General features: G+C 33.4%; 1 protein-coding gene across 9 annotated transcripts in view; it reads right to left on the reverse strand.

Moving 5' to 3' along the window:
* Positions 1–905: 905 nt before the first annotated feature.
* TMX3 (thioredoxin related transmembrane protein 3) overlaps positions 906–20,233 on the reverse strand; it is a 39,797-nt gene continuing 20,469 nt past the window's right edge. For all 9 annotated transcript variants that reach the window (XM_078346991.1, XM_017963536.4, XM_078346988.1 and 6 more), the window contains 8 exons: positions 18,051–18,117; positions 14,498–14,596; positions 11,623–11,680; positions 11,388–11,441; positions 10,129–10,185; positions 8,167–8,296; positions 6,659–6,727; positions 906–4,365 (listed from right to left, as the gene is read on the reverse strand). In XM_078346991.1, coding sequence (XP_078203117.1) covers positions 4,105–4,365; positions 6,659–6,727; positions 8,167–8,296; positions 10,129–10,185; positions 11,388–11,441; positions 11,623–11,680; positions 14,498–14,596; positions 18,051–18,117 — 795 coding nt within the window. In that variant the 3' untranslated portion in view covers positions 906–4,104. The remainder of the gene's footprint in view (positions 4,366–6,658; positions 6,728–8,166; positions 8,297–10,128; positions 10,186–11,387; positions 11,442–11,622; positions 11,681–14,497; positions 14,597–18,050; positions 18,118–20,233) is intronic.

Here is a 20,233-nt window from a genome sequence, read left to right on the forward strand (position 1 = left end):
AATAATGACATAAATTCTAAAGTGAGAAATCAACTAAATCTAAAAAACATTATAGTTAATATTTGAGCTGTTACTGTATGCCAGTCACTGTTCTAAATATACCTCATGGGCAACTCGTTTATCTTCACAATCCAGTGAAACAGGTGGCATCATCCTCCAATTAGAGAACTCAGGAACAGAAAGGTTAAATGGCTCACTCAACTTTACAGAGGTAAATGACAGAGTAAGAACTGAACCAGGGAGCGTGACACAAGAGCTTCCACACACACAGTGCAGTACAGACTCTCACAGAGACAAGGAGCCGCCATCACATTCCCATGAAATTCATCAACAGCTGAGCGTGCTTGGTCACTCTTATCAGAAGAGGCCCATCCTAACCAGCCAGTCTGCAAATTCACAGGTTTGTGGGTCCATGTTTCAGGCTGTTATTCCTGTGCCAGGAATATATATATATATATAAAGGAAATTTTTAAATTAACATTTGTATAGAGCTTTTTTCCATAATATACTTGATACTATTTAAAACAAAACAAAATTTAAAAAAACTTGGTTTTAAATGTGGTTGTGTGGTATCAAAGATAATTCAGCACTTGACTTCAGGATTGAAATACAATTCTTTTCAAGTTAAACTAGAAGATATGCTTTTGGAAAAAGTATTTTAAAATTATCAGGTTTGTCAAATACAAACTATATCAAACCTATGAATCTCAGGTTCTTCATTGGTAATATAGTAGAATGAGACTGCAACCTGATCTCTCTCAAGTCTCTAAAATTCTATATTTCTATAATTATGAAAAACATAACTTTAATGCAAGGAAACACTTTCTTAAAAATAACAGTCATAGCTATTGTCTCTGTACAGATATTGCAAAAAAACCAAGATACACAGTAAAAATAACCAACAATTACAGGTTTTCAATTACTTTATTTTAGAAAAACAAAGGTTTACAATTTGTGCCATAGGCAGAATATCATGAATTCAACAAGTTAGTAATGCAGACTTTCAAAAAACCTCTATAGATTAGTCCAAAGTAGAAAATTATTTTTTGCCCACTCTTGGACTCAGACACATTCAGAAAAAATATATATTTATAAAAATAAAATGGCAAGCCTAATCCCACCAATTGATAGTATCCCACACTGGATTATTTGATCAGTTAATGCATAAGAATAGAGTTGAATGATTGCTTTCCCTGTCCTAACTCCATGTCATATGAAGCAATGATGAAAATATTTGTTACATTTTGCAAAACTAAAATAAAAAGGCCCCCAAAGCAAAACACAAAGTCACTAATAAAATCCACTAAACGAAAACAATATTGCTAATTTACCTACTCATATAGACCTCTCCTTCAGTCCCCCAGATATTTGGCATCTTAATGTTATTTCCAAATCATATATCAGAAAGCAACTATGTGAGAAAGAAAATGAAAATTCTAGGTCTAATACATGTTAAACAAATTTCAAATAACAGTAGCTGAGAAAAATATTGATGCACATAATGAAACAAAATGAACTGCCAGATATAATGTGGTCCATTGGGTACTTGATAAAAACATGCACTTTGTCTCACTGCAATATCCTTAAATATTGTCTGAGCACCAAATTCAGCAAAAGCAAGGATCTAGAATTCTGAATTTTAGGAGTTATAAAGAGAATTTCATTGCAATTAAAAGAGAAGGCAAAAGCTGCAACTTCTTGAAGGACTCCATTATTCATAATCATGACAAAATATATTATGGAATTAGAATGATACCTATGTTCTTCTACTAGATTCAGTTATTAAGAGATCTGTCTTCATATGGAAGTAATTTTTTACAGATGAAACTAACATTCATAGTAATCTCTGATATCACATTGAAAAGTTTTCTAGCAAACAAATTTTAAAATCTTGTTTTGTGAGTAGTCTGACAATGTAAATAAACTTCTCCCAAAGTAGAAAAAAAAGAAAAATTTTAATACAAAAAGAAATAAAAATTATTCACTTATAAACCACCTACACATTTTGTTTTCCCAATAGACACACTTTAAAAGCACAAATAGAATATAAGGCAACAGTACAAAGCTGTGAAAGGGTAGCAGAGAACAGAGGCATTCATTTATAAAGAATATCACAGAATATCAAGGAAGATTACTGGATGTTTGCTGATTCACATTGAGCTTTACTCTTTTTCTTCTTTTTTTTCCCCCCATTAGGGTCTTTCATTTACAGATAGGACAAAAATATGCAGATGAATAACTATAAATATGAAAAAATTTGATGACATTTTCTATAACTATTTCCCCATGTCACTGACTGCTAAGTTTTCATTTCCTTACTAGGCTGTTTCAAGTGAGGCATCCGTACTCATCTAAGCTTTTCACTACTGAAAAACAAGCTTGACTATTGGGAACATTAAAATTTATCTTCCCAAGAATCCCTCATTATTCTTTGGAGAAGAATCTACTTGTTAAGCTAACAGCATTTACCTCCAGTTTCCACTTAATATCATTTCACTCTAGCAGTTCCTGAATTTTGGACTGCATATTTGCTTCATTATAAAAAAAATTATGGAGTGTCAAACAATAAGAATAGGTATTTAATTATTAAATACTAAAAGAGCACATGAATAAAATAAAACAATTACTAGCAATTCCTTAGTACTTAAGATATAAGAGTCCATACAGTCTTGATTAGTATGGCATTAGAAACAAGAGAAGGCTGCCCTTGGTGACTAAAGGCCTAAGCAACTTCAGTGTTGGGACCATGAATTACATATTTTTAAATAAATGTTCAATAAAATTCTTTATAGTGGATAATTACTCAATGAGTAACCACCCAAATCACAGTTGCCTAATGTAAACTCTAAACTTAGCTAAAATGAAGGCCTTAAAAATAATTTATCTACAATAAATATACCCAAGTGTTACTTTAAAAAAATTTTTAGACATCGCTTTGGATAGAATTCCTGTGTTAGTTTATTATAAATAGAAGTTGAGGGTCACTTGATGAAATGGGTGACAGAACTAAGGGAATGGAGAAGGTAAATGACGTTTTCCCCCCACTGGAAGTGACTTGTCACTGGACATGCCGACATCACTCATTACTCATTATGAAGCAGACACGGACAGGTCTACAGCATTATATAATAGATGTGCCAATAAACTTTATGTGCCTGTGGGTACAAACACACATATTCTAAAGAATAGGTTACCATAAAGTTTATACCACTATAAACAAAAATGTGATACATATTACTGTTCAAAAAGCAGAAGATTTTTATCAAAGGAAATGTTAGAAGAAATCTCAATATATAAAATAGAAATGAAACAAACACTAGGCTGTTCCGCTGAAGCATGGTGGATTAACAGAGACCCTTCCCAACCTACAATGACTGATAAAATATCTGTTCAGGGTATTCCAGGGAATGGGCTGAAACAGTACTGTTAAATCCTGTTAATTTTGTGAAAGTCAATCAGAAGACTTTTCTTACCCCATTATCTATGCCCATACGAAAATTTTATGATAATATAACTGAGTATAAAGTTAAAAAGTAACATTTCTTCTCCTTTAAAAATAACTAACAAAATAAAAACACTATGCTATATAAAACCACATTATTTTTAACCTCATAATCTTAATTTGATACACGGAAAAAGTTATTAGTTCTCCTTAAAGTGCCTAAATTTTAAAGACTTAATTTTGTCCATAGAAATCTTGTCCAAAATATCTGAGGAATACGGATGGCAGCAGGTGGAGGTATTATTTTTCTACATCATACATGTATCTTCTACCTGACTGACCATTTAAATACTCTGCCCAAGAGTCTTAACTTTTTGTCACAGAATATTCAGACAGAGAAACATGCGAACAGAACTGATCTGTTATAATCACATATGTAGGTAAATTTTGATGGAGTGCTGTTTGTTTTAGACAAACTGTTCATCTCTTTGCTCCAAATACTTCCCCATCTATGAAGGGACTACTTTAATCCATGCAGTTGATATTAGCAAAATACAAATAACATGTTCTTTTCTGTAAAGATCACGATTAAATGTCTAAATTCAATAAATAGACTCTTTAATAATTTGAAGTCCTATCAAATATTTTATAGCAATCAAGTCTCAATCTTTCTTCTTTTCTAATACATCCTTGGGCTCCTGCACTGTGGGCACTACAGATCCTCCACTGCTTGGCTCCTGCTGTTCTTTGCTCTCTTCTTTGTGTTCTTGGTTTTCATTTTCACTTTTAGACACTTCATATCGTTCTTCTATATAACCTCCATCTGTGTCAGCTGTGTAGATTCCATAGCACATGATACTGATGACACCCAGTGGCAGGCCAAAGAGAAAGCAGCCCATTAGTGGTGAGCTCTTGAATATAGACTGTGGAGAGAGAATTAAAACTCAGTTCCTCTCAGATGTAATTCTGATATATAAAGCATGAAACGAGTTTGAAACCTATAGATTTCTTTCTCTTGTGACTATTCAACTTGTCTTTAGTTCTAATAAATTGAAGTCAATTATTTCAGCAGTAACTACCATGTTAAAGACACTGTTAAGAGGTAATTTCTATGTGCACATACATAGGGTGTGTGTGTGTGTGTGTGTGTGTGTGTGTGCATGCGCGTGCAGAATCAGCAATTAGCAGCAGAAAAAGACATCAAATATTCTATAACCTTTCCTAAAGAAACTGAGTTTTCTCACATTAATTACAAAGGTGTCTTTATGATGCTTACTATGTGCGCCCAGCAGCTTTAGAGTTGTTTCCCGAACTACAGGAATCTGCTTAAGAAGAGGGCTGGGTTATTTACCACAAAGAAGGTACACACATATTCTCTTCACATGATATTTTTAATATTTTTTATTTATCTGGTTAGCAGTAAAGCCTCATTAACTTATTAATTTCCCTCAATTTACATACTGTCTTCACAGTTCCCAGAAAAGTAAAAGTTATTTTAATGAATAGGGTTTTCAATTATAATATACAGCATGAATTGCAACTGTAACTCTTGAGAACATAGACAAGTTCAGAGAAGAAATAGATCACTGTTGATTGAGATAGCAAAAGAAAGTTTCACAGAATAAAGGTGTGTTTTGAGGTAGGAATTTAAGAATGAGTGAGAAGGAGGCGGGATATGGGACAGGTAAGCACCAGGCAATTTGCACCGGTGAAACCTAACATTAAAAATCCAATGAGGAAAATACTTTAGATGGACAGAATATTCTGATGTACACCCCTGGGAAAGGGAAGGAAAGTGATCAAAACTGAATATTTTAGTAATATTAATTGTGTAGTGGAATACAATGTAGATTGGAGACTGGGCAAGAGGAAGTATGGAAACCAGGTGACAGTGAGAGTAGCAGCTGCATAGAATGTAATTAGGGCCCAATCCATGCTCCTGATAACAGGAAAATAGAGCAAACTGATGGATCCTATGCAAGTAATAAACCAAAGATTCCCAGAATTTACTTAGCCATATCTTTATGACTGCTTTGGGCCACAATGAATGAAAAGGCCCACATAACAGCTCAAGAAAAACAATGGGAACTAAGTTTAGGGCTCAAGCAAATTTAGGAATTCCTCTGCTGTCAGGGTGATTGACAGTTAAAGCTGGGATAGTAAGAACAGTTTCTTAAGAGTTTCAAGCAAGAAGGTTCAGATTCAAGAACTGAAAAGGGAAAAGGGAGGATAAGGATGCTGAAAACACTGACTGGAGAGATGGAGCAGGAGCAAGGGAGTGGGATATTCACAGCAGCAAGGGAAAGAATGCCAAGGAAGGGATGCTTCAAAGAAATCCAGGGGAAATACATCAATAGATCTAATCATTAGTAGGCAATTGGTGAGAATGGGCATTAGTTTGATAGAATGAAAGGAAGAGGAAATTCAAATGGCAGAAATAATCAGGTGAGAGGTGACAGTGAATAAAGTCAAGAAAATATACTTGGAAAGTATAATTATAAAAACAAGAAAGACATGTAATTAGGGGCAGATGTGTCAATTTATCTAGCATTGTTAATATTTTACTTACATATAACAACTGTGAATAAACACTGGGACAAACAAATGAAACAAAACACTGCTAGAAAGGATTTGATCCATCACCTTTTAATTTCACATTTAAAGTCTTCTATAAAAGAAAAGAAAAAAAAAGTAGAAAAAGGGAAGAAGGAAAAAAATCTGTAAAGAATCCTAATTATTTAACAACTAGGGAAAACTACAAAATTAACAGGGATGTTTAAACTTTAAGATCTAAAATTTTCTTTCTGACTCCTGCAAAATAAAGTGACTTCCTGGTATACATCATTTTCTTCAACAAAAATGACTAATTTACAGAAGACAGCATGTAATGGAACTAAAAATTTCAAATCATCTGCACTTTCAACAAGTCACAGAAATTACCAAGTAAAAAACTCACATGGTAGGTTGCAGAAATAAAAATCTTTTGAGTCATACTGTCAAGTTAATTGATTCTGAATTTTAGTTTTAATTCATAAATCATACAAAAATAAACAATTTCCACCTGATGAATATATTTTCTTAAATACTGGCTAGTCATATCCTAAAAATTAAAGACATATTTTGACTTAATCTTTTCAAATTCAGATTTTTACCACGGGTAGACATAAAGAACCTACGTGTTCTTAGTTATCAATGACATAAACTGCTACAACTTACCACAACAGTAGATTTGGCATCAAATACTATTCTTTTCAATCTCTGCCAAATGCTATCACCTCCTTGGGCCTTCAAAAAAGGAAAATGAAAATAAATAAATAATTTAAGTACTATTAGTTCATTTCTTCGGTGTTACATAACCTTACAATTGCAGGCCAAATTGTTGACTCCAAATATCACATAATCACCTGAAAAGGCCATGTGGTAAACATTTATTGTTTTTTTTTTTGGTTTCCTGTCCAGCATTCCTCCTACCTGCTTGTGTTAATTCACCCTGATCCTACTCTAAACAATTCCTCCTCCTCTACTCATAATGTCTATTCAGCTTGGCTGAAGTTAATCTACCCCTGAGATCAGCCAACCAGCTTTTGAGTTTAGCTGGGATTGCAAAACCAGAGCTGAAGCAGGATACCTTTGCCACTGTGCAGGGAGAGACTCCCTGAAGATGGAAAGTGCTGAAGGCAGAGAGAGAAAAATTCCTAATAAAAATCAATCGAATCCTGTATTCAGCTGTACCTGCAAACTGGCTCATTTTTTAATTTGCAAGCTCTATGAGACAATAAAGTCTCTTGAAAAACAGTCTGAGTTGCATTCCACTAACTGAAAAACAGATGCCTGATTATTTATATAGGTGAGTTTCATTTCAACAAATTATTTTCAAAAAATAATTTAATAGTGTTTTTCAAACTTCTTCACCTTGACGGAAAGTAGTTAGGTTTGTTATTCTGTGAGCCCATTTTAAATATAGTTTGTGTAAAACTGAAACAACTCTCACAATACAGTTATTAAATTTCACAAAAGCAATGAAGGCTCTTCCTTTTTAAATTTTATTCTAGTCTATTGAATTAAGATGCATGCTGGTCACAACCTGATTGTGACTTGCAGTGGTTTTGTGACTTTCTAATATAGGTAGCAATTCACAATTTGAAAAACATGGTAATTAAAATTTACAGAAAAATATTAGAAAATTAAGACTATCCATTCACTTATTTCTGAGAAATATTTTATAGGATTAAATCTAGAACTCTCCATAGGGGCTTTTATTCTCAGTACATTTCCTTATTTCTTAAGAAACTGTGGTCTTATTTGCAGATTTTCTTAGAAAACCAAACCTAACAATTCAATCCAATTGTACTTTTGGATCTAGAAACATACTAAGAGCCAGGCAAGTTCACTATTTAGATTATCCCACATAATGCAGGCCTCTTAGATTGCTAGTCCTCAAACTTATATGCCAACACCTTCCCATCACCGTGACAACCAAAAATATCCTCCAAATAACCCCTAAAAGGACATTTCCATCTTTTAGCAACCTCTGCCATAGAAGAACCTTCTGTATCTGAAACTCTTCTCTGCCTATAACTGGAGAGAAGCAATTTATGAAGGCCCAGCCCTCTACTCCCCAGTGATGGCCAACTATTCTTTTCAGAATCAGAAATAAAGAAATGAACTAGTTTCTCCTCTACCCTCTACCCATCATCCCTTTGAAATAGAAGTGAACAACTTACTTCTACTATGCCATCCAAAATGTTGTTAATAAACTGGACCATGTCTTCAACATTCTTAATCTGTCTATCTAGCAAGAAATATTGTTGGTTTGAAGTATTCAGTACAACTACAGTTGGGACTGTCAATTCACTGAAAATATAAAACAATTAAAAATATACATTAAACACGGCAATAACAAGTATTCTGATATTTATTTATATCTCAGTAGCTATAATTACAGAAGCTATTTAATAAATTTGGGTATATTTTATATTAGTAAATGATGAAATAGACCTAGTACTCACATATATTTTATGCAATCATGACACATCTTTTTATTTTTTCAGTATTTCTAGGGTATGCAATCCATCTTTAAGTCTTTTCAAATTATCAAAAATCTCAAAAAAATTTTACATATATGTATTGAAAAAAATTCCTATGGGTAGACCCACAGAATTCAAACTTATGTCGTTCAAGGGTCAATAGTCCCTTTAATAACTGTATGGATACTCTGTCTTGATTCTTCATTATAACCTGTATCTGGTACTTTATCTTTGGCAAACCCTCTTAAGTTCTTACTGAAATGAGAGGGATAATAAATGAAGTAAGGTAATGCTACATTATATTTCAAGATTTCAGCTGAAAATGATGAATGTTACTTTAGATTTGTAAGTTTACTCTCTTCCCCGCTCAGTGTTCTTACTTAGAAAATGGAAGACACCAAAATAACCTAATATATTACAATAATGAATAAAGGTATTTGCTACACCTATGATACTAAGCAAAGCTGGAGAAAACCAAAACACCACATCATGTTGTTGAACTTCCACTGGGCCCTCAATGCTGCTGGATAAGAGTTAATGTGTCTCTAGTGAGATTTCCCCATCTTCACTTTAGAGGTTAGCTTATTTCTCTAGAACTCTACTCTCCTAATCCCAGTTTTCCTACTACCTGTCATACTTGCTATTATGTTCTGTCTGAAATCCTCTCCCTGCGTTCTTCATTCAGCTAACTTCTCACTCGTTAGACCTTTTCTTAATTATTGCCTTTTCCAGAAAACGTTTCCTGAGCGCTTCTACCTTAGTGTACACTGGGTGCAGGTGAGGGGGGCGTGGTGAGGGCTCTATGTTCCAGAGCCCTGTCCTACACAGATTTTTTTTCATACAGTTCTGTAATTAACATTTGTGGTCTTATCCAGGAAACTATAAGCATTTGAAGACAGAGACTCTATTCATTTTTGTATCAACAATGTCTAACACAGTGTACATCATACAGTAAATACTCAGTAATTGTTCACTGAATAGAGTAGGTTCTTGTTTCAAATTTATTAATTCAGAACAGGGTTTGGTAAATGTTTTCTAATATCAATCTTGTGAAGTGGCAAAATAGATCTTTACATCATAATTTTAAACAGATAAAAATTATTTTAAAATCACCTATTTTCCTACAAATTTAGTCTAAATTAAAATAAATTCTAGAACAAGTTAGTTTTTGAATGTTAAACATTTTCTATTTAAAAGTTTTTATACATCATAATTTTAAATAAAAATTATTTTAAAATTGTATATTTTCCTACAAAGTTATTTTAGTCTATTAAAATAAATTCTACAACAACAATTAGTTTTTGATGCTAAACAATTTCTATTAAATAGTTATATTGCCCATTAAAACTAAACTTCTCAAGGTATGTATTAAGCAGAAGCTATAAAAATTTACAAGTTTTGAAACAATGTCTTCTTTTCAGAATACTAAAAAATATTAAATCAGGAGATAATTTTTTTTTTACGATAGAGCAATATTAAAGTCAGTAAGTTACAAATACAGAATTTAAAAACTGAAGTAAAATATTTTAATGGGAGAATATCTGCATGTGAATATGTCAATAGTTCGCTTTTTTTTCAGCTATTTAGTCCTTCTACCTTTATCTCAGAAACAAATTTAAAAATAGATTTGATGGCAAAATCATTCAGCACTTTACTTACTCCATCAGCAAGGTATTTATGTAGTCATTTCCATCCATATGGCCAAACTGAAAATCCCTAACCAACACCAACCAAAAATAAAGAAACAGAAAGCGAGGGGATGTGGAGAGAAAAAGAGAGAGCCCATTAAATACCAGAAAAGTAAATAAAACAATGAACTTAACTTTAGGCCTCAGTAAGCCCAGAAACTGTAAATATCTCACATGTAAATCATACACAATAAATACTGATAAGAGTGTAAATTCTACCAGCTTCCGAGACACAAATACACAAGTAAAGGAAATTCTAAAACATTTCTATTTGGTCTTTGCATGTTTAAAATCAGGGAAATACAAACTATTCTGCCTGAAATATGTTTAAGAAAAATTACTCATTTTCTCTAAAAAAAGGACTAATCAGATGTCATAGTATGTAAGAGGAGAACTATACAATGACTGATGAGTAGAAGATTCAGAATAGAAAAGAAATAATAGTTCAATAATAAAATACATTTATATTGACTGTCCTTTATGGTGGCAACAATGATTTAGCACAAAGCAAACTATGCATTTCTGATGCCAATTTTATATTCAGTTATTCTTCTGAGTTTCCATTACAATAAATCATCTGCCTACCTCTGACATCTGATTGCTCATTTAATTTTATATCCAGTTATAAGTACATGTGGATATTTTCTTTACATAAAATGCATCTCAAATCCTATCAGGAAGCAGGTATGATACAAATCAGTTTTTTTTTTTTTTTTTAACTTGCAGGACATACCATCAATGAATTTAAAGATCCAGACAATTCATGCTGAAAAGCAACGTGCTATACAGTAGTCCCCCCTTACCCACAATTTCACTTTCTGTGGTTTCTGTTCCCCATGTGCAACTATGGTCAGGAAATATGAAATGAAAAATTCCAGAAATAAACATATACACAATTTTTATTACAGTGTACTGTTAAAATTGTTCTATTTTATTATTAATCACTGTTGTTGATCTCTTACTGTACCTAGTATATAAATTAAACTTTATCATAGGTATTTAGGTATAGACAAAAATCTAGTTTACATAGCATTCTATTCTATGCAAAGTTTCAGTCATCCACTAGGGGTGTTGGAATGTATCTCCTGTGGATAAGCAAGGATTACTGTTATTTAACTTCATTTCCTTGATTCACCTCTAAAAGCATGAAATACTACTAAGTTTGCTTTCCTATATTACAAAATGGTATTAAACAAAAATACAGGAATCTTTCAGAATGTAAGCACCTACCTGTGGAAGAGGTCTCTGTAATCTCTTGCAACTTCCTGAATAATTGACTTCAATCTGTAGAAGAAAAAACATATGATTAGTTCATCTATGCACTTGAAAAATACAATTTTTCTATTATAGTATCTGCTGTCTTACATCTATTTGCTGCAGGAAAAGTAAGATATATCAAGTCTATCTAAAGCCATGCAGTCTAAAATGAACATATGAAGCTTAAAACTAAATAAGGGCATTATACCTGGTATGTTCAACTGATGTATTTTTCTCATCAATAACTGCAATGGCCACAAGCTTTCCTGAAATAAAGAATGACACATCTGAATTCAATCACCCTTATTACACAAACTGTTCGATTATCACTATAGTTTTTAGTAGGAAACTAGTAAAGTATTTCTAGAATTTAATTCCAATCATTCTACATATTATATCAAATTAAATCAACACATTATGGTATATGTTTGTAGAGTGAATCAGTGAATTAGTCAACTCTAGGAGACAAATTCCCTTCCACTTCCCACCCCAAAATGTAAATAAGGGTAAATATGTAATAATTTATATACCTAAATTGTATTTTTTATGCCAATTTACAAGCTTGAATTGTACTTTTTCCTTACACCCTACAAATTGACTAAGGTAACTATTTTGTTAAAGGCTAAACGCATAGGAAATAAGTTGATTAAAAACAAGTTCACCAATAATTACTACAGCTCTAAAAAAATGGTCTAGAAGAACAAGAAAATGATTTTTACATGGCCATTGCCTTTGGTACCATGGATCACACTTGCCAGGTATAATATGCAGAATTAAACTGACTCACATTTACTAAAACCTAAACAGAACATAAAGCATATATATCCTGATACTCTCTAGGAAACCAGCATGATGTAATAACCAGAACAGTGGTGTTGGAATCAGAAAACCAAACACTGCTATACAGCAGTGTCTATCATGTTCTAGGCACCATACCCACCATACCAAGCCGCAGGGGCACAGGGAAATGCCTCAGTAAACCTCAACTAGTAAATATCTATTTCATAGAGTTATTGGAAGAGTTAAGATTAAATATGGGGATAAACCTGGCTCAGAGCAGGTATATACACGTAGGATTAAATCAACAATCTTTATTATCCCTGTATTTTAATGTCCCTTCTAATTCATACTTCTAAAACACCTGTCTTAAATTCTACACAATCTTGAATCTTCTTCTAACTCTCTGATGAAAACAGTTCACAATGTTATCTATCTTCTTGAAGTATCTCATTTACTATTCATTTTTTCTGTATTATATGCTTCTTTAATTTTCAAATGCCTCTTTTTTTTTTTTTCAAAATGTCTACAACATGCAGAGCATCCTCCCACAGACCAACAGGGTTCTAAGAAACACAGACACAGTTTCTCACATATTAATTTAACAATTATTGAGTGTCAAATGATGTATCACACAATGGGCTGGTTATGAGGACATGGTGATGAGCAAACAGAAAATGTTCTGCGCTTGTGAAAGCACAACACAGTAGAAATGCTGGGACATTTTCATCAAATCGTTAAAAATAAGAATACGCTGCTATAAAAAAAATTACAGAGTAAATTAATATACTTTGAGGGAGTCAGTGAAGATTTTCCTAAGAAAGCAGTATTTGGTCTGAGTTTGACGGATGAATATGAATTAATTGCATATTTCCAAGCAAAGAAAAAAGCATGTAAAAAGGTGCTTTGGTCCAAACGGCATAACTTTTTCAAGAAACTGGTGTCAAGCAAACTTGGGTAAAAATCATAAAACAATAAAAAAATTAACAAAAGAAACTGAAAGGTTAGTGTGGCTCGAGAAGGAAGAATGCGGGAAGAGGCTAGAGTGAAGTAGGTCTGGAGATACAGGCAAGCATTAGAACTTCTGAGACAGACACGAGGTGTCTGAAGCCACAGAGCATCAGGGGGCTGCTGTGGTGCTAGCACAAGGGGACGGGCTGGGTGAAGAGCTAACAAGGGCAATTATGTCGGACACACAGAAGAACACTGTCACAGCATACTTCTGTTTCCAAATTAATCTGGGAAAGGAAGTATTGAGTTAAGCCAAAGCCACCTGTTTTAATCACCTCAAGGTCATGCTATCTCCTGGGATTACTATACAAAGCAAAACTACTGTATTCCTACATTTCCCCTTTTCTTTTCATGTGAGTCTGAAAGAATCAAAAAGTAAAACCACAGTCTTTGGCACTGTCCCTGATAACTTCCAATAATGAGCTAATATACAGCTCCTTCTGTAAAGATAAGCAAAGGCAGAAATATCAGCAGACACAGAACACTAAAAGCAAGCTCAGGAATAGAACAGAAAGCATCCCCCCAAAATGTTACAAACAGGGAACATGCAAAAATATTTCTAATTTTTATTAATTAGATTTAAGAGCAGTGATCATAAACAGGAAACTCTATGCCTATTACTTACATTAAAAAAATTGAGCCTTGAATTGTTTTAAATATACTTCCATCCTACTTGTCATAAAAGTTATTAATGGAAACAAATGTGGCACCAATAACCCTGATTTCTCATTTCTAATTTGCTATAAATTTAAAAAACACTTTCTCTAAAACTTAGCTTTTTAAAATTTTTGTAGTTTGCATCTACGAGACCATGTAAGTGACTTCTTATAGCTTTCATTTTTGCATTTGTGTTTATGCTTGCATTTCCTCTCATTTTCAACAGTATAACTTTAAGAAACCATGCCAATTCAATTTACATTGTTCCCTTTGACAAGTAAAAGCAGGCCTTATAAATAGGTTGCGCTAAGTTTCACTTTAACTCCTATTACAAAATCAGTCTCCCGAGTATAGCTTCTTAGTTGGTTATGTTTTCCAACTCTCTTATTACCCAGGCTTTTTGTTTTCCTTGTCACCAACAGACCTATTAGTAAACCATCTCTTTAGCACATCACTGACCCACATGCAAAGGTCTATCTTCGGGTAATATCAGTTTATGTTTTCATAAAGAACTGGCATTCAGGTCTAAAATAAAAAGTTATGAAATAGAGCTTAAATCCATTTCCTACAAAATAAGATTTTACATAATCAAAGAAAAATCATGTAACATGACAGACACTTGTACATACGCTTGTTACCTGTGTCTCCAAGTTCATACAAGAGGAAGCCATCCATAGCAAGGTAATTCTGAAACCTTTCCCTGTTGATCCATGATGACAGATCACCATCTTCATACTCTTATCACCAAGACAAAGTTGACAAATTACAGTATGAGTTTAAGACAGTTATAATAGCTTTAATCTGGTAAGAGGTATAAAATGCCTGACAGAGAATCATACTTTCATAAATATTATCTTTAGGAATTTATTGCAAGCATACAATCAAATATACAGAAGGATTGATGCACAAAGCAATCTTTATTACACCATCATTAAAAATAGCATAAAAACAATTAAAAATAAAGGAAATAACAAAAATATCCTAAATTGGAAATAATTTAAATACATTTTGGTATATGTTAAGATCATTTATAAATGTTTTAAAAAAGTATTAAACAGATTACAAAACAATATAGGTTACAAAACAATATATAACAGTCTAACTGTAACTTTGTAAAAAAAAAAAAAACTCTGAAAAGATAAACTCATAGAATGATAAAATGAAGTCAATTATTCCTAAATGGCTTCCCTGGATCAATGGTTATACTTGGGTTATGTCATTATAGGTAATTATTATTACAATTTCTTTGTCTTCTCTCTTTATGATAGTCTTTCTAGTTTATAACTCTTTCTCAAAGGTACAACTAACACAAACACACATATGAAACCACAATACGTTAGCTTTTTTCCAATATAAAATACTTGCTCTGCTAAGCAAATAGGAAATATAGAATCTAAGAGAAATATTACATCCTGATTAGAAATATAATTCTGAAGTAATTGTTAAAAAAGTTATTACAATTGCATAGAAAAGAAGCTGATGTAGAGTAAATGTCTGTAAAAGCCTACCAATACATCTGGTTAAAGACTGGGTTTTAATGACTTCCTGAAATGTATGCTTTTTCTTGCACTGCTAAACAAAACATTTTCAAGTTATCAAACCCATCAAATAAGTAATACAAGTATTTATGAATTTAAATTTATAAATTAGGAAAATAAGCATAAAACTAGAAATTGATTACTGGGCCACAAAGTCCACTTCATGTTAAAAGCAAATTTTCTACAAGATTGCACAAAGTGATCAATTTGAATTTCATTAGAAAATAAACTACCACAAATACTGCATGTTCTCATTATAAGTGGGAGTTAAACATTGGGTACACATGGACATGAAGTTGGGAACAACAGAAACTGGGGATGACCAGAAGGTGGGAACGGGGAGGAGGACAAGGGCTAAAAAACCACCTATTGGGTTCTATGCTCACTATCTGGTTAATGGGATCATCTGTACCCTAAACCTCAGCCTCATCCAATATACCCATGTTACAAACCTGCACATGTAGCCTCTGAATCTAAAATAAAAGCTTAAATTATATACATAAGAAAATATCTTCCTGAGTCCCTATTGCAATGCTTCTAAACATTAGCAACAATTAAATATTTAAAATAAGGATTCAGGTAAAGCCTTTACTTTGTCTGAATGCATCAGGCAGGTTCTAAATTCCACTGCAGGTTAGAAAAATGAGGCCTTTACAGTACCTACAGAAACCTACCATATTCCTGTCTTCCTCAGCGTGGGAGAACATATTTGAAACAAGATGGCGCTTTTCTAGGCATGCTCAAACACCTGATATCTGTTTATATTTAAATATCTATTTATTCTTAAACAGATATAATTAGTTTTTTTTAAAAGGAAGAAACAAAGTGGCTCTCTGAATTGCTAAGAAACTCGCAGTAGAAGAACATGAGATTTGAAGACTAAATTTTGCTATCATTGATTAAGTATTTTAACATGGAAAAAATTCTTTAATCCTGTGTATCTGTAAAATGATAAGAATACTGATCTTAAGACATTGTTACAATGATCAAATATAAGATCATGTACATTAAGTACATGAGGAGTACTGCAAGCAAAGAGCAGGTGAATAGACTAGGTGTAGCTATAAATTATTTTCCTTCTCATATTTTCATATATGCCAGTTTCTCTGAAGTTCCTTTTTAAGCCCAACATCTAATACAGACATTCACAAAACATCCAATTAAGCATATGATAAATCTGCTATTTAATTATACGTCTGTCTCCTTAGCTAACATTCTCAGCTATACCCTATGTAATCCTGGGGTATTAATCTGCCTTATTACTTACCTCACAGATTACTTTGTAAATAAAATGAAAATGTCAAGTTAAGGATATATATAGTACATTTTGTATGACAGCATAATTGGATAGTTATTATCTATAGAAACAAATCAAATTTAGCTTTCACATTTATTAAAGACAATAAAGATTAGAAATGTAGTCTTAACATGACTGACAAAAGAATTAAAATGCTACTTATACTAAAACAAATTGTTACTTTTTTTGAAAAGTCTTCTATTTATTTGAATTATTTAAGCAATAATCTAATCTTAGTTTCCTTTCTGTCACATAGACTCCAATAAGAAAAATAACCATATTCTAGAATATATTTCTGCAATGAATGGATGTTCCATATCTGGCCTCCAACATGGTAACCACAAGCCACAGGAGCCCACCAAGCACTGAAATGTGGCTAGTGAGAATGGGAAACTGAATTTTTAATTTTACTGAATTAGAATTTAGAATGTTAGCAAGACTATCAGGTGAGACTGCATTCACTTTTGCTTTTGAATGGCTTTGTGGTGTCCTACAAATATCAATTCCACTGTTTCCCTTGAAATTTAAAATATTCCCAGCAGCCCCTGTGAGTTTGCTGCACCGCCCTGGGGTACTTCAGAGCACAGTTTGGTAACCATGTAAGTAGCTATTTGAAAATACCAAGGAATGCTGTTAGTTGTTGTAGCTGCATGTGATTTATCTAAACATAAAAAGCCTACATTGTGTAAAGAGATGCATAACAAAGCACATAATGATGAAACACCACTACAATTTGCTATAAAGTACTTCAACAAATTGAAAGTTGAAGCTGGAGCAAATGTCAAGATGGGCAAAGAACTTGATAAGTGCTTAACTTTGGTGATGGGTATGCGGGGCTTTATTTAACATTCTGTTTACTATGATATATGTTTGATATCACAATTAAAATATTTTAAAAACAGACCAAGTATTTGATTCAATGAAGAAATGCTGAATAGCAGGTAAGCAAGCGGTTATTTCTAACAGCAAAGGGGAAATGCTGCTAGAGAGGGATATAAAGGGGCTTCAACACTATTGAACATGTGTTATTTCTTTAAGTCTTTTTCTGTATCTGAAATGTTACTTCAAAAACATTAATTTTGAACATTTTAAAGTAATGTGTAAATGCATAGAATTTATTCATCAAAAAAGGCATATAATTAAACAACAAAAAAAAAGTTGTGTAGGTAAAGCAGAATAAAATAACTAAAAACTTAAGTTGAAGGGTAGAAAAAAAACCCAAAACATCAGTCATTCAAGTAATGAGAACTGTTATTCTCATTAAAGAGTAGTAGCATTTACAAAATCTTTACACCTAAGTCATATAACAGACATTTTAATTTTAAATGTTTTACGAGTTAAAGATGTGGAACTTACCGTCGTAAACAAAGTAAGTTTCATCTTTGAAAACAAGCACAGCTGGCATCTCTTTTAGTGTCACATACTGCAAAAAAATCAGAAGTTTAAATAACTTTATCACCAAAAAATTTCAATGAGTAGCTATGATTTCAAAAGTCTTACATACCAGAAAACACAAACACACACAAAAATAAAAAAGAATGCTATAAACAGTCAATCCCAAACTCAACCAAGGAGTATATTTGAATCTTTTTATATACCCCCGGTACAATGTTCTGTTTGCTATAGTAAACACGGTGGATTATTCTTAGCTAATAACAGACTTAAACATCAACCAGCCCATTCAGGTTTGAGTCCTTCCCCACCACTCACTGGCTGTGTGGTAATGAACCCCTCTACCTAAGGGAGTATGCTTCCTTGTCTGTGGAATAAGGACAGTGAGACTGCCTATCTCACGGAACAATTATGAGAGTTATGTTAGATACTATAACTAAGAGCATTGCTTACAGTTTTGTAGCAATAAGGGATTCAATCAGAAAGTACCTTGCTTATACCTGAGTTATAATTATTTTGAAAGAGTAAAATTATACTAGAAAACAAATGTCAGATCAGAAGACAAATAATTTGAGTAAGCCACAAAGAATTATTACATGAGCAAGGGAATACTGAAAATAATGACAAATAAGAGTAAAAATGTGTGGATAATGAAGTAAAATAACAATAAAATAAAAATAAAGACAGTTGTCCTGGAAAAATTAAAAAGGGAGGGGGGCACAACTCAGGGGAGAGAAAATAATACAGGAGGATTTAGTTACATTGCTATTAAAAAATGATATAGCACCATGAAATAACAGTTTTAAGGGCAGTGCAAGCTCTTAGATAAGGCTCTATACTCCATTCACCTGCTCTTGGTAACTCATCCACACAGATGCTTGGGAAGTATTTTTCAACATTCAGCACCTCCCTCTTTCACCAGTACCCCTGAAAGATCCTTACTAGAACTCAAATGATACAGTCTCAAATCTTCCAGCCATCTAGTCTCACATACTCTGAAGCGCTCTTCCTCTCCCATGTGTTTTTTTCAACTGTCTTCTATTACTGTTATAGTCTGTATGCCAATCTTCTTTGTTTACCAATACTTCTTCATAAGTATTCTGAAGTCAGAAACTGTCGAAATTCATCCTTGTCCTCCCTTACTGTGTCTCCTGGGGTTTTCATAAATACCAGTTGTAAAGCTAATGAAGCTCTGAAGGACAAAACATTACTATTCAAAATATGGAAAGACCATAAAATTATGGGCTTTGTTCTTATCTGAGAATCATCTATGGCAGTAAAACTCCTCATATTATTCTGAAGTAACTATTATTTCCCCTAGCAGACTTTTGCAAATACATCCTCAGAACTAAAAAAGAGAGATGACAAGTATTAATATTTTCAGGAAGAATTAAAGAATGCTTAAATTAGTGAAAGGCTAATTAAAAAAAATAATAGAAGCAATACAGAAATACTAAATATACTCACATAATAGATGCTATATATGCCCACCCAGACCCTCTGGGTTCTAGGGATTTTGGCCTAAGACACCCCTTTGTTATATGAGGGTTAAGATGGTATCAGATGGTGCCAGGGCCTAGAACACAGAAAACCCTCTGGTGCACTTCAAGTGCCAACTGCTTACAAAGCTTTGTAGATGAGGGCCCAGCATAAATTCTCATCTCTAATACAAAAATGTGGTTCACTGGACTTGGGAGACAAATGTAAAAAGTTCAGATTCTAGTCCATTTTAAGCCATTATGTCACATTAAGGCATTCCAGAACAGTGGTTTGTAACCTTTTCCCTTTTTCCAGACGCTGGTTCTTGCCGTGTAAGTAGCTTGCAGTACATCTGGTCCAGCCGCAGCCTCACATAGAGTAGGTGCCTGGAGCTGCCTTTCCCACAGTAGCCAGCATGCCTGGCTGTGTGCAATGGTCAGATCCAGTGCTTGCTCACTCACATACCCCTTGCTGCTCCGTGCCTGGCTTGTCCTTGGCATACATGGGATCTAGGCTGGTAGCATGAGCCAAGTTCACCCCAATAGGCTGAGTGGGCAGAGCAAGCCCATGGGCATGAGCAAAACCCAAAGAGAGACACCGCCACCACAGAGGTTTCTTTCTGGTGAAGCAACACTCTAAGGATCTTGTAACATTACCTTCCCCTCCAA

This window comes from Callithrix jacchus, chromosome 13 (genome assembly GCF_049354715.1).
Source record: "Callithrix jacchus isolate 240 chromosome 13, calJac240_pri, whole genome shotgun sequence".
Taxonomy (NCBI): Eukaryota; Metazoa; Chordata; class Mammalia; order Primates; family Cebidae; genus Callithrix; species Callithrix jacchus.